We start from the raw sequence: 15063 nt of genomic DNA, 5'->3' as shown, positions 1-15063 counted from the left end.
ACGGAAGTTAATTTGCAGAAAATAGCATGATGCATCTCACTTAAAACACGCACGTGGCTGTATCTCGGGAACGGTGCGTCCTATCGCAAAAATAACGAAATTTTCGAAAGGCTTTAACCCAAAGCATATACGGTATGCCCAACCACATGACGTAGGTGGTATTTTTTTCGGGATTTTCGATTTTTCCTGTTGGTTTGGATATAAAAGAAACCTGATTCCAAAATTTCAAGTTTCTAGCTTGTCTGGAAGTGGGTTAGAATTAACATGATCATCATCATCATCATCATCATCATCATCATCATCCTCCTATATATATTCCAAGAATTATGCGTTTTTGGGGTATTTTTATCTCAGGTTCCAGGCTAGGTAGAAAGTTGCTTTTTACATGAGAGTTAGTTGATATTATATCTAGCTCAAATAAAAATTTTGGTTGACCTAGGTTACCGGGGAGAGCGGCAGCGGCGGTGGCAATATGGCTAAAAAGCGCAAAACTATCGTACGAGAATAACTACTCGGCAGCTTAGAGGTGGCGGGAGGGGAACTTGGTGCGCGCGCTGCCGCGCGCGTTGATGCACAAATAGCATTTGAAGAATCAACTGAGAAGGCTTTTAAACTGATAGATGAAGCAGTAGAGCGCATGAATGCAGATGACAATGAACCAATTGTTAACGATGAAGATGGTCCTGATAATGCCCTACAGTTTTCCCCGCAGGATGATGGACTAGCTGATTTGCAACTCGTTAATGCTCCTCGGCCAGTGTCTGATGTTGATGCTATGGTCAACGCCCTAAACCCTGATCAGTTGCGTGTCTTCGAAAATGTCAAAGCAGCTTTATCTGAAGGACGGATTATCCATCAATTTGTCAGTGGTACTGGTGGCACCGGCAAGAGCTTCCTTATTTCAACGATTCCCGAATGGGTGGCCAAAAACCTTTCCAAATCTGTTGCAGTGAGTGCTCCAACTGGTGTGGCAGCTTACAATATTAACGGCCTGACGATCTTCAAGTTGCTCCAGTTGCCAGTGGAACATGGTTCGATACCCCCGTTTGCTCATCTTCCTGACATCACTCTTCAACGATTTCGAGAAGAACTGAAAAACACAGTGCTCTTCATCATTGACGAAATCTCTATGGTGTCTAATCTGATGTTCATGTATATACATTTACGACTTACAGAAATATATGGCACTGACGGCGATGCTAATGGATGGTTTGGAAAACGGTCAATTTTGTTATTTGGAGATTTACTGCAATTACCTCCTGTACATGAAGACCCAGTCTATGTTAAACTCAGCCCAAAAGCTATGGACAAGTATGTCGGCGGCATGTGTTCCATTAATATCTGGCAAGAACTATTTCGTTATGACGAACTAACCATAAACATGAGGCAACGGTCCGATGCAACGTTCGCTGCCGCTTTAGATAGAGCCCGGGTTGGGGCACTCACTCCTAACGATATCGATCTCTTCAACAGTAGAAAAATGAATCTGGTTCCAAACAACATTTCTGCTAACCTGCTTGTTGTTGCTCAGGCGTTTTCCACATCACCTGTGGATACCGTGTGCATTTTACCAACCCGGCACATGTGTTCTGTTTTGAATCAAGCAATGCTTGATAGGTTACCTACACCTGTCATTAGCTTGAAGGCCATTGATTCTATTGATTGTTCTAAATATCTAAGGAAACGGGTCGAGACGTTGCTAAAGAAGACTGATGATGACAGCACAGCAACAGCCGGACTAGAACAGGAGATAGTAATAAAGTTAGGGGCGAAAGTAATGCTTCGACGTAACATTGATGTCACCATTGGACTGGTTAACGGAGCAATAGGTACACTCCAAGGCGTTACTTGGGATGTGAATGATAAAACGCAGGCGAAATCATTGCAGATAGCTTTTGCAAGTGGCATCCATTCCTTGGAACCTGTGAAAGCAAAGTTTCAGATTCTACCCAAAGCATTTGTTCACAGAAAGCAGTTCTCTATTACATTGGCATATGCTTTTACAATACACAAGAGCCAGGGTTTGAGTCTAAGTAACGTCATTGTTGATTTAGGCGAGCATGTTTTTGCGCCAGGTCAGGCCTACGTGGCACTCTCAAGAGTCACTTCGTTGAACGGTTTACAATTGATCAACTTAGATCCCAACTCAATCAAAGCCTCTCCATCTGCTTTAACAGAAATTAATCGTTTACGCTACCGCTTCAGGCCTGATTTAAAACCCTATCCGACGGTCATAACGCGATTTAAGCGATCATTGGACCGTCCGTGGACTGCCATGCCTGGGATTGACGAGATCCAGGATGATACGTCACAGCCCGTGGTACGGGGTCGTGGTCGCGGAAGAGAACGTACACGCATGCGACCCCCTAGGTCTTCTATCAGTGTAAGAAGTCGTGGATCAACAAGAGGTCCATCACGACCCCGCGGCAGACCTCGTGGTCGTCGAGGCCGCGCTTCCTCATAAAACCCATCCGTTATTTGCCCCCTAAAAGGCTTCTAACTATTAAACATGACTATAATCGAAAATCGAAAAACCGGAAAAACAATTTCTTAAAACACTTAAATCCAAACCAAAACACTTCGTGTAAAGGTTGACCAAGTTCCCCGGCCCATCCACTTCAGTGATATGAAGGATGGACCAAGTTCCTCTCGCCTATCAAAGTTGTGATACGATGGATGGACCAAGTTCCTCTCGCCTATAAGGGCTGTGATATCGGGAAGGACCAATTCCCAGAGGCCAATGATTGTTGTATTCAAACTTTACAACCTACGGAACTTGGCGTCTGCGCTGGCACTACTACTCTGACTTGCATGAGAAAAATTTATATCCGGATACGGCGCAGAAGGAGACGATACTGCAGGAGACGCAGCAACGGCAGATTTAAAAAAATTCGTAAGATTTTTGCTTGAGCAGTTGGGAATCCGGATATAAATTTTTCTCTTGCAATTCAAAATACTATTGCCAGCGCAGACGCCAAGTTCCGTAGGTTGTAAAGTTTGAATACAACAATCATTGGCCTCTGGGAATAGGTCCTTCCCGATATCACAGCCCTTATAGGCGAGAGGAACTTGGTCCATCCATCGTATCACAACTTTGATAGGCGAGAGGAACTTGGTCCATCCTTCATATCACTGAAGTGGATGGGCCGGGGAACTTGGTCAACCTTTACACGAAGTGTTTTGGTTTGGATATCATGTTATTTTTGTAAGAAATGGCCAGATATTCGGAGGATTCATAGACGGAAGTTAATTTGCAGAAAATAGCATGATGCATCTCACTTAAAACACGCACGTGGCTGTATCTCGGGAACGGTGCGTCCTACCGCAAAAATAAAGAAATTTTCGAAAGGCTTTAACCCAAAGCATATACGGTATGCCCAACCACATGACGTAGGGGGTATTTTGATTTTAAGAAAAAAACAAATTTTTTCGGGTTTTTCGAAAAAAAAAATTTTTTTTTCGGGATTTTCGATTTTTCCTGTTGGTTTGGATATAAAAGAAACCTGATTCCAAAATTTCAAGTTTCTAGCTTGTCTGGAAGTGGGTTAGAATTAACATGATCATCATCATCATCATCATCATCATCCTCCTATATATATTCCAAGAATTATGCGTTTTTGGGGTATTTTTATCTCAGGTTCCAGGCTAGGTAGAAAGTTGCTTTTTACATGAGAGTTAGTTGATATTATATCTAGCTCAAATAAAAATTTTGGTTGACCTAGGTTACCGGGGAGAGCGGCAGCGGCGGTGGCAATATGGCTAAAAAGCGCAAAACTATCGTACGAGAATAACTACTCGGTAGCTTAGAGGTGGCGGGAGGGGAACTTGGTGCGCGCGCTGCCGCGCGCGTTGAACAACGGTTTTGGAAACAGCGGGACAAACGATTTTTTCGAATCCATATTTATTAAGCTTAAGATTTTTAAAACTAAGAAAATGAAAAAACACTATCCGATTACCCGAAATGTCATCGAAAACGGTCAACACATAAACCAGATATACATAGTAGGCATTGAAAGATGTAAAGAAAAGAATCTTTGAATTTTTCTGCTCACGATTGATCTAAATCGCAGTTTCTTATAATTGTTTTAATTTTTAATTGTTTTCGAGTATCCATATTTCCATGCGAAATAGAACTACTGTTTCGGATTTTGTTCAAATTTGGATATGTTGCAGTCTTTAGTGAAATATGAGAAAACGTATCTCAAACAATTCCTTGAAGTTTTGAAAATTGTTGGTTTTACGGACGTGTAATATGAGGTGTCACAAGTTTTCCCTTAAATTATAACGGCCAAACTAACTGTTTACCCCGACACGAGCACTTCGTTTAAAATCAGGTATGAAGGGTTGGATCAGTCCAGTAGTGGAGAAAGTGTAAGTGGGTGAATTAAAACCACTGGTTTAAACAGGGAAGCCGGGTTTCTGCGACTTCAAGATCACTTTTAATAATAATTTTAAACACGCGGTACAAATAACTGACAATTGAGATGTCGTTTCGGAGGAACGACTCACGGTTCTCGTTTCGGAGGAACAGAGATCTCTCTCAGTCATCAATCTCGACTGTAGCGGATCGGGGTCCTCGCGTAATACGCGGGCATCCCCACCATACTCTCATACTGGGGAGCTCGTTAGAAATCGTTCAAACTGAACGCGAACGGTAAAGACAATAACACGGGACGAGACGGTAGCACAATGCTTTGAACGTATTTACAATCGCGTGTCAAACACTAACAAAACGATGAAAATTAGTTTTTGGTGCTCATATACAGGGTGCTCGACATAATAAAAAGAGACACCTAGCACATATTTTTAAATTTCTTATATTTAAAGGTGGAAAGTGTACACTCCGTTATGAATAAAACCACTAGAAACGGTCCTAATTCCGTCGAGTTTAGGCTTTTCTTAATCGGCAGAACGCCACGAATTGGCTCGTGTGACTTTCGTGAGGGCAGCACGGAAAATAATTAAGTTCAGCATTCGCTCCTTAGCGGTTTCATGCCGAGCTACCTGGCTGGCCGGGGGATTGTCGGGCCGTGTTTATTGCACTACTATTGTGTTCTGGGCTCAGGCCTCAGGGCTCGACCCTCGGGCGTCGGTCGTGTTCATTGTAGCCTCGAGTTGGCCGAAAGTATTCATGGATTTATTCATTTTCGAGAAAATAGAATAAAAATAAAATCACTAACCAGTGTTGGGCAAAAATTCAATCGACGATTGACGACTAAATTTCTACTTCAATCGTTAATCGCGATTAACAATTAATATCCTCATTTAGTCGTTAATTGTGGTTAACGAATAAATACCGATTGATCGTTATATTTGCGGATAAGATTAAATACTTATTAATCGTTAATTGCGGATAACGATTAAATTTCTACTTTAGTCGTTAATCGCGACTAACGATTATCAATCGTCAATCGGATGACCGATTAAATGCCCAACTCATCTGTCACCAACTCCTCAAATCACTCGCCGATGTCGAGCCGCTCTCGAGCCGCCCGATGTGTAACGGATAGACTTGGGATCTGTATGCATTTATAGCAAAATTGAGCAGATGAAATTGATAGTTGTTGGAAAATTTTTAAAATTGAAAATGTCAATATATGATTTCTCCTTTATTAAAATCATTAAGGAAAGGGATGACATTCTTTTGAGTTTCTATTTCTTGTAATCAACGCTGAAGTTTTTTATTTTGCATAAAGACCCGCTGTCTATCCGTAACACATCGGGCGGGTGGCCCGAACGTGGTCGACCTCGTCGGGCGCGTTCGGACAGAAGCGGACAATAATAACTCGCTCTCTTTTGTGGCAGCTAATTTCCTACATTTGCCACAAGATGGACAGATAGTCAAAGAAAGACCTTTCTCGCTGCTACCTGATCCGTCACCGATTTCTATATATACAGTCTTAAACCACCTTCCGATATCGCAGCGTCTCGGGCAGGGCCCGCCTTACTGATGAGTCCTCTAGCGGTTCAGGACTGGTCGGTCAGAGCTGTGACACACCTTTTTTGGCCATTCCGTCGCGATCCAGGCGGCGACCCTTGCAGCGACCCGTGCAGCTATTGGGTCGCTGCAAGGGTCGCTGCAAGGGTCGCTGCACGGGTCGCCGCAAGTTTCTGTGTTAAAGTCGAATAACTTTCGATAGAAAAGAGATAGAACGATGAATTTTTTTTTAAATTAAAGCTCTAACTTTGCAGAATATGCGGAAAGTAGGGAAATGATGGTACGAACGTTTTTTAACCTTGACAAAATTCGTTAAACCTGCACAATTTCAATAAAACCTTTTTGCAACATGCTGTACATCATTTCCCATACATTCTTCCACGCTTATTTCAAATCTGGTCTCAGAATTTGTCTACCACCTCAGGATTTTCCAAAAAATCGAATTTTTTGTCAACGAAACATCATGAAATCATATTTTCGTTGAAATCCGATTGAGCTACACTTTTTTTTTTGGTGGTTTTATTAGGAAAGGATTGGGCTATTGCAAAATTATTTTTTTAACCTCGACCATCAACTGTATGGAGTCGAAAAATTTAAACTAATTCGTTTTTTACGTCTTTTTCGATGAGCCGTCACACAGTGGTCTGGATTGGAAAATCGTGTGCCTTTCTGCCCAAAAACGAACTTTCTCGTATCGATATCTATAAACATTGCTTCCCAAATGTTCACAGACCTCGGAAATGAAGAAAATAGTACAATTTAATAAATATAATAGTTGCAATAAACATTGAAAATAGGACATTTTAAGAGGAGGATTTTTCACGAGAAAAATTGCTTCTCTGTGATGCGGTGCCCTGACGTTCCTATTTAATATTATCTCTCGCTTTTTTTTTTATATTGAAGAGCAGACTTTTGTGATAAAAATCATATCTTTCTATTATTTATTAACGTAAATACTCTATTTATATAATAATGCTCAATGCCGTAAGAAAAATTTGTGAAGTCCTTTCCATTTAAGATGGTATATCTTTAAAGTTTAGCCGAGTTTAGCTTTCTAATTAATTGGAATATTTTTAGTACACCTTCCTTCTAAATAATCATGAAAAAATTAATTCCGCCCCTCTCCGCCCGCTCAAATTATTATTGTTTAAAGCCATTAAAGTTGGTAATAGAATGTTTGCGAGGTATATTGTTGGTACAAATTATTATCAGATGACTTCACATAGCGAAAAATGTAAGATTTTAGTGTTAAATATTGCATCCGAGGTAATTCTTTAGTATTAAAATATAATAGAAGTTTTTCAATTCTGTTTCGTTCTGATATTTCGCTCACCTCTAGTAAAATAAAGATATAAGGTAGTAGGCTCGTTTCGTTTTTTAATCATTATAAATTATTATAAAAAATATCTTTGACACGCTTGTAATGCGTTTTTACCTTTACGGTAATTTTTTTTGTGTATGTTGATTGCAACAAGACTTCTCAAATTTATATTTTACGTATTCCATAAAACGTTACACATGTGTGAAACATAAATATAAAAAATACATATTTAGAAAGTGAAAAATAGTATGTACGATTATATTCCAAAAATTTTTTTTTAAATCAAAAATATCAATGAAAATTTATAAAAAATTATTGTTTAACAAATGCAAAAAATATTTAATTACCTATAGTTAAAAATGACTATTTTTTAAATATTTTTAGTGAAAATTTCATTGCAGTATCTCTACTGGTTCAAAAGTTATAACAAAATGGCACACGATTTTCCAATCCAGACCACTGTGCGTCAGTGATTTAAATTTTGAACAAAATATGTTTATATTCCTTGGAGTTTCCACTGTAAAATGAGCCCTTCAAAAGAAATGGAGATATAAAAATTGGCGTCGCAAGGAGCTGGCAACGGACGCTGTATACGACTAAATAACCCCATTTACACCTCGAGAATAATATTAGCAACCAGTCTTGACCAACGATGCCTTTTTAAGTGAAAGGTAACAACCCTGGAACAGACATTTTCTGACGTAAGGATCGACAGCGTCGGTCCTGAAATTACATATTTCATTCACGTAGTCAAAAAACATTTTAGATTTGTCTATGTCCAACAAGTGATCCAATACACTGCCTCGTAAGTACGAGCGATAGCGGAACAGCAGTGGGTTAGGATACGATACCGTTACCGCCCACTACATACTACGCAATTGTAGGGGATGGCGGCAAGACGCCAACACGCATGGATTCGAACTGGTGACATTGTACTTGGTGTAAGCCTGAGAAGAAGGTTCCCAGGCAGGATTACGGTGACGTGTCTAGGTGCGAATGCGCGGACGATTGGATCAGAGTGGAGGAGGCAGGACTCGTTTCACATGCATTTTCGGCTATATTGAAATACTTATTACACCGGTCACACATACTACGCAGCGTGCGCCATCGAAGTCAACACATTGAGACTACGGGCGCGCGGCTGGGGTCGGGCTAGGCAGACCACGGGCGCGCGGCTGGGGTCGGTCTAGGCAGACCTAGGCAGACCCAACCCGGTAGACTCGATTTCTTTCAGTGCCGTTCCCGGGGCTGTTCTCTACAGAGAGATTTATGACAGGTCATTACTATTGAGCTGGAAGTCGACACTTCCTCGACCAACACGTTTTGACTGTAATTTTCAAATCACTCGACGAAGTCGAGCCACTCTCGGGCCGCTTGATATGTCACGAATAGACTGCGGATCTTTATGCATTTATAGCAAACTTGAGTAGATGAAATTGGTAGTTGTTGGAAAATTTTTTAAATTGAAGATGTCAATATATGATTTCTCCTCTATTAAAATCATTAAGGGAAGAGATGACATTCAATTTAGTTTCTATTTCCTGTAATCGACGCTGACATTTTTTATTTTGCATAAAGATCCGCAGTCTATCCGTGACACACTATCAGGTGGCCCGGTGGCCCGAGAGTGGCTCGACTTCGTCGAGCGCGTTCAGACGTCAGACAGAAGCGGACAAGTTCGTGCGAACGCAGAATTGAATCTCGAGTAGCGCGAAAACTCGCTCGCCCGAACTTGTCCGATTCTTTCCGAACCCGCCCGACGAGATCGAGACACTCCCGGGCAGCTCGAAACCCCTTGGCAGCCCGATGCACTCGGGTAGCTTGAAACGCGCTCGAGCCGAAAATTATAAATTTCAACACTCTACACCTACCGAACCTTAAAAGTAACTGGTAAATGTTTCTTTGTATGAAAGTGATGAGATTGATTTTATTTAGACTTTATGCAGCTCTCCTTGTAATATGTTAATGTATTAGCTCGTTCGGAAAGTCATTTCGTTTTCTCCTTTGCTGAAGAAATAACATTCAATTTGATTTCTATTTCTTGCAATCGATGTAGTCAATTTCTACTTTGCAGAAAGATTCGCAGTCTAGTAATGACAAACGGAAGCATTGCCATCCCTACACGATAAACGAAATTACTTTCCGAACGACCTGATAGTATGTAGTATGTAATTTAAATAAAAATATTAATTTTGTCAGTAAAAAGAAAGACTGCTGCTGCTACACATTTGTATAATAGACATTTACTTTAGCGACATCTACCACATAGCACGTCCTACATTAATGCGACCTGGCGCGACCGTGTTGCCCTCTTACGGCGAGGCAAAATCGAGCCCCGTTCTCCGTGCAGTGGCGCGGCAGCAGGGATCCAAAACGCGACATAGCTGCGGCGCAGTACAGCTGCAGAACGGAGCAGTTGGTTGTCTGGGATGTTTTATAAAAATTGAAAACCTCCAAACATTCGAAGAAAATGCATATTTTGTATTGAAGTGTTAGAGACTCCAGTTTTATAAAAATTCAGTACTTGGATATTATTGAAGGAACTGTTCTTAATTTTTTAGAGATTAGTCGTTAACAAAACAACTATGTGGCTGCAAATCTTCTGGCCCCGAATCGAATCCCGCTGCTTCTGTTTCTTTCAGTAAATACTTGTTGCTTCGGGTTTTAATAAAAAGTTTAATCAAAAACATTTTTTAATTGTCTACATTTATTTTCAACTTAAAGTACTGCATCGGTCCTTTAAGTTGAAAATAAATGTAGACTGCAGACAATTAAAAAATGTTTTTGATTAAACTTTTCATTAAAACCCGAGCCAACAAGTATTTACTGAAAGAAACGATTAGCAGCGGGATTCGATTCGGGGCCCGAAGATTCAATCTCTAAAAAATTATGAAAAAATTAAGAACAATTGCTTCAATAATATCTAAGTACTGAATTGTATCTAATTGTAAGTACTGAAACTAAGTTTGTTAGGAGGTTTTCAATTTTTTAAAACGTGTTTCCATAATCCGAAAAATCTGAAAAAATACACATTCCCCGACGGCACACCGGCTCGGTTTCAGCCTGGCACCTGTGCACAAAAAGGCGCGATTTTCACCTGCCGAGGGCTCTAAGCCCAGGTCCTGCCGGCCGGGCTAGGATTCAGCCGATTTGCAAGATTGCAAGGGTGCGGGATTCGCGTTCTCATTGCGTGATAATACAAACACGGATTTTTCAGTAGTCAAAAACGCCAGATAAAGGTCAACCTAGGCAGCAATCGCCCTCAAAGGTCTTATTTATTAACTTATTATACTTTTGTCGGTAACAAGGGAGACTGCTACGCATTTGCAAAGTACTGCCACATTGATGCAACCCGCCCTGTGTCGCGCATGCGCGAGAAAAGTTGGGCCCAATCGAAGCACTGATTGGCCACATTAGTGTGATACCGTGCTGCCCTCTCAAAAACAGGCTGAATCCCAGTCCGGCCGTCAGGCTCTGGGCTCGAGCCCCCGGCAGGTGAAAATCGCGCCCTTTTGTGCACAGGGGCCAGGCTAAATCGTCCTGATTTGGTCTCAACGCTGAGCCAAGCATTGCGTTAGCCCGTAAGGTGTCGGGCTGGGGCTCGGCTAGCTGGGTCCGGCGGTGGGCTCGGGCAGACTGTGCCGTCGGGGTTAATAATTAGGATGAGACACAACTAATGTGATAATATGTTTATATGGCAATAATAATATGTAATAATATGGTAATTTTATGTTTTCCGATTTGTTTAAAAATCGTTTTTGCAACCAAAAATTTTGAAAAAAATCTCAGTAGTGTATGCTATTCGGTAGAATATTCATGAATTTTTTCATAATTTTCTGTTGAACATGACGTGACTAAAAACAAATCCAAACCAAAACACTTCGTGTAAAGGTTGACCAAGTTCCCCGGCCCATCCACTTCAGTGATATGAAGGATGGACCAAGTTCCTCTCGCCTATCAAAGTTGTGATACGATGGATGGACCAAGTTCCTCTCGCCTATAAGGGCTGTGATATCGGGAAGGACCAATTCCCAGAGGCCAATGATTGTTGTATTCAAACTTTACAACCTACGGAACTTGGCGTCTGCGCTGGCAATAGTATTTTGAATTGCAAGAGAAAAATTTATATCCGGATACGGCGCAGAAGGAGACGATACTGCAGGAGACGCAGCAACGGCAGATTTAAAAAAATTCGTAAGATTTTTGCTTGAGCAGTTGGGAATCCGGATATAAATTTTTCTCTTGCAATTCAAAATACTATTGCCAGCGCAGACGCCAAGTTCCGTAGGTTGTAAAGTTTGAATACAACAATCATTGGCCTCTGGGAATTGGTCCTTCCCGATATCACAGCCCTTATAGGCGAGAGGAACTTGGTCCATCCATCGTATCACAACTTTGATAGGCGAGAGGAACTTGGTCCATCCATCGTATCACAACTTTGATAGGCGAGAGGAACTTGGTCCATCCTTCATATCACTGAAGTGGATGGGCCGGGGAACCTGGTCAACCTTTACACGAAGTGTTTTGGTTTGGATATCATGTTATTTTTGTAAGAAATGACCAGATATTCGGAGGATTCATAGACGGAAGTTAATTTGCAGAAAATAGCATGATGCATCTCACTTAAAACACGCACGTGGCTGTATCTCGGGAACGGTGCGTCCTATCGCAAAAATAACGAAATTTTCGAAAGGCTTTAACCTAAAGCATATACGCTATGCCCAACCACATGACGTAGGTGGTATTTTGATTTTAAGAAAAAAAAAATTTTTTTTCGGGTTTTTCGAAAAAAAAAAATTTTTTTCGGGATTTTCGATTTTTCCTGTTGGTTTGGATATAAAAGAAACCTGATTCCAAAATTTCAAGTTTCTAGCTTGTCTGGAAGTGGGTTAGAATTAACATGATCATCATCATCATCATCATCATCATCATCATCCTCCTATATATATTCCAAGAATTATGCGTTTTTGGGGTATTTTTATCTCAGGTTTCAGGCTAGGTAGAAAGTTGCTTTTTACATGAGAGTTAGTTGATATTATATCTAGCTCAAATAAAAATTTTGGTTGACCTAGGTTACCGGGGAGAGCGGCAGCGGCGGTGGCAATATGGCTAAAAAGCGCAAAACTATCGTACGAGAATAACTACTCGGCAGCTTAGAGGTGGCGGGAGGGGAACTTGGTGCGCGCGCTGCCGCGCGCGTTGATTTGGTTGGATACTTCTGAACATCTTTTCCGGCTATACCTTAAGAATCAACGAAAACATTATTTAAAAAATACAAAATATATTTTTTTCTGTTTACATCGTTAAAACCGATTTTTCAAAAAAAAATAGGCCTAATTTCTCGTCGATATCTCTTTTAGATCAAAAGTTATAGCAAAATGTGCGTCGCGCCGCGTGCTGTGCCCGAGATTCAAATGCGCGCCGTCTCCAGATTCCGACTTTTCGCCTCATGCTTTCGAAATTTCGGTAACGTGAAAACCGGAGGAACGCGTCGGCGTAGATCAGTCGAGCAGGTAGTTCACACGGACAGAGTAGAGGTACGCTTGTGTGTAGCGCGCGTGCAATCGAACAGGCACCAACACGGGCAGGCGCGGTCGACCCAGCACAGGTCGACACCTCACCGGCCGCTCACGGATACGACGATACGTCAGGGAAGGGGAAACTGCCGTTCAGTTTTCAGTTGTTCTCTGTTGTTCTCTCAACAGTTCAAAAGTCTCTCAAGTTCTCGTTCGCTTAGCTCGGTCGTAAATGTCGTAATATCTGTGGTTGTCAGGAGGACGCCGCATGTCACACACTTTCACTTTCGAGATACATATTGTCGTTTAATGTTTTGATCACTAATGGTTTGACAAGGACATTGTTTAAATTGTATTATTTTTTCGAGCCTTTTGAATTTATTTTCATCACGTTTTTTCTGGTAAATACCTAATCCTACACTATAAATTCAATAAATGCATAAACTGAAATTTTTTGTGGTTACACGTTACACTCGCGAGTGCGGACTGCGTTGCGGCATTTGACTATTTGACTATTTATTAGATTGACTTGCTTGGATTATGTGATTACGTGGATTACTTGGATTACGTGCACTACGTGGAAGGAAGGAAGAAAGGAAGGTATGTGTACATATTTATATTGGTTAATCGGTTTCATTTTGCTCAAATGTCTCCCAAAATCTTCGCGTGAAAAAGCGTGAGAACGCTTGTCGGCACACCACGCGACAGTGCCATGTGCCATCACGTATGAGGTGCTACGGGGCGAGTATGTTCACTTCAATGTAGAGTCCAAAATAGTAAATTGTTTATTTCTTTATCACTTTTTTTTATCACTTTATCACTCTCTTTTCATTATCATTATTATCATTTATCACTTTAGACAAATCCAACACAATTCAGCTTTGACCCATTCAGATTAGAATTAGCTTAACAATATTCTAAATCGGCAAAATGATGGCTAAAACCAATTCAGTAAGGCAAGTATTTAATCTTCTTCACTTGCTTCTCATCATGGAATTTTTTCATTTCTGGTAGTACATTTTTTTGTTTGTCGTTCAACTTTAATCGATTTTTTATTAATATAATTGCAATATTTGAATCAGTTAGATATATTAGTTGATGAAAAACATCAGAAGACCTTTTGTAATTGTAGCACCAGAAATTAGAAAATTCGTTGAGATGAGAAATAAGCGAAGAAGATTAAATACTCACATTTACTCACTGTGTAATTGAAAATCTAATTTACAGAACGGAGGAAAAATATAATGTGCTCTCCAAGGAAGGAGGAGAAGGAAGCTGCGGCAACCGGGGAAGAGGAAGACCTCTAATTTTTCGCGTGGTACGTATATCTAATTATGCCATTCAACGCACATACATATATTGTACATTATTGATTTTCTTTGTATTTTTGAGGTATCCCGCCTATGCCAGAACGTACTACGGGCCACAAGTTTGGGGAAGCAGAGGCAACAACGTGTAATAATCACAATATATACAGGATGAGTCACCTAACGTTTGTACCTCAAATATCTTTGTTGTTTCTAAAGATACGAAAAATATGGTAAGGACAAAGTTGAATGGTACAATGGGGCTGACACGATGCCAAAAAAAATTTTGTTTTATGTCATTTTTTTAGAGATATCAAGGTCATCTTGACTTTTTTAAATGGTATGAGGTATTTTTTAATACATCAATCGATCCAGCTGGACATTTGTTGTAAAAAAAAGTACTAACCTATGTATGTCGAAAAGTTAGTAGTTCACGAGATATTTCAATTTAAATAACTCTAAAACACCATTACTGTCGTACTAAGACGTTAGCGTTTACATACTTGTGTAACGTTTACAAAATATTAAAAAATGATGTTTTATCAACTTTTTTATCTGGGCATGTAACGATAATTTAAAGAATGCGTTTTATAGATTTCGGTAACTTATATGCATACTGAAAATTTCATTGAAATCGGTCAACATTGCAATGAGCTACAAACGTTTAAAGATGATCACGTAAGGGCGAAATGCCCTGGCAAGGCTGAAAATCTGCGACTTTCACCCTTAAGCTCTCATCTTTAAACGTATGTAGCTCATTGCAATGTTGACCGATTTCGATGAAATTTTCAGTATGCATATGTGGCGACTGTAGCGACACTCAGCAATGTGAAGTTAGCGTTGTGAAGTTGGCGTTAAATTCAAATGTTTAAATTAGTTATTTTCTTGTCATTGACAAAATACAATTTGTTTAATCAATAGTTTGCCATCAATGAAGTTGGATCTAAAAATATTGTGATCAAAGAATTTAATTCTATTAAA

The 15063-nt window shown here is 40.3% G+C and overlaps 1 protein-coding gene across 1 annotated transcript in view; it reads left to right on the top strand.

Moving 5' to 3' along the window:
• The first annotated feature begins 637 nt into the window (after positions 1–637).
• LOC143218562 (ATP-dependent DNA helicase PIF1-like) overlaps positions 638–15063 on the top strand; it is a 32935-nt gene continuing 18509 nt past the window's right edge. The window contains exon 1 of the mRNA XM_076443794.1: positions 638–2320. Coding sequence (XP_076299909.1) covers positions 638–2320 — 1683 coding nt within the window. The remainder of the gene's footprint in view (positions 2321–15063) is intronic.

The sequence above is a fragment of the Lasioglossum baleicum genome, chromosome 19 (assembly GCF_051020765.1).
Source record: "Lasioglossum baleicum chromosome 19, iyLasBale1, whole genome shotgun sequence".
Classification (NCBI taxonomy): Eukaryota; Metazoa; Arthropoda; class Insecta; order Hymenoptera; family Halictidae; genus Lasioglossum; species Lasioglossum baleicum.
The sequence above is the reverse complement of the archived record's forward strand: the minus strand, read 5'-3'. Positions and strand labels throughout refer to the sequence as shown.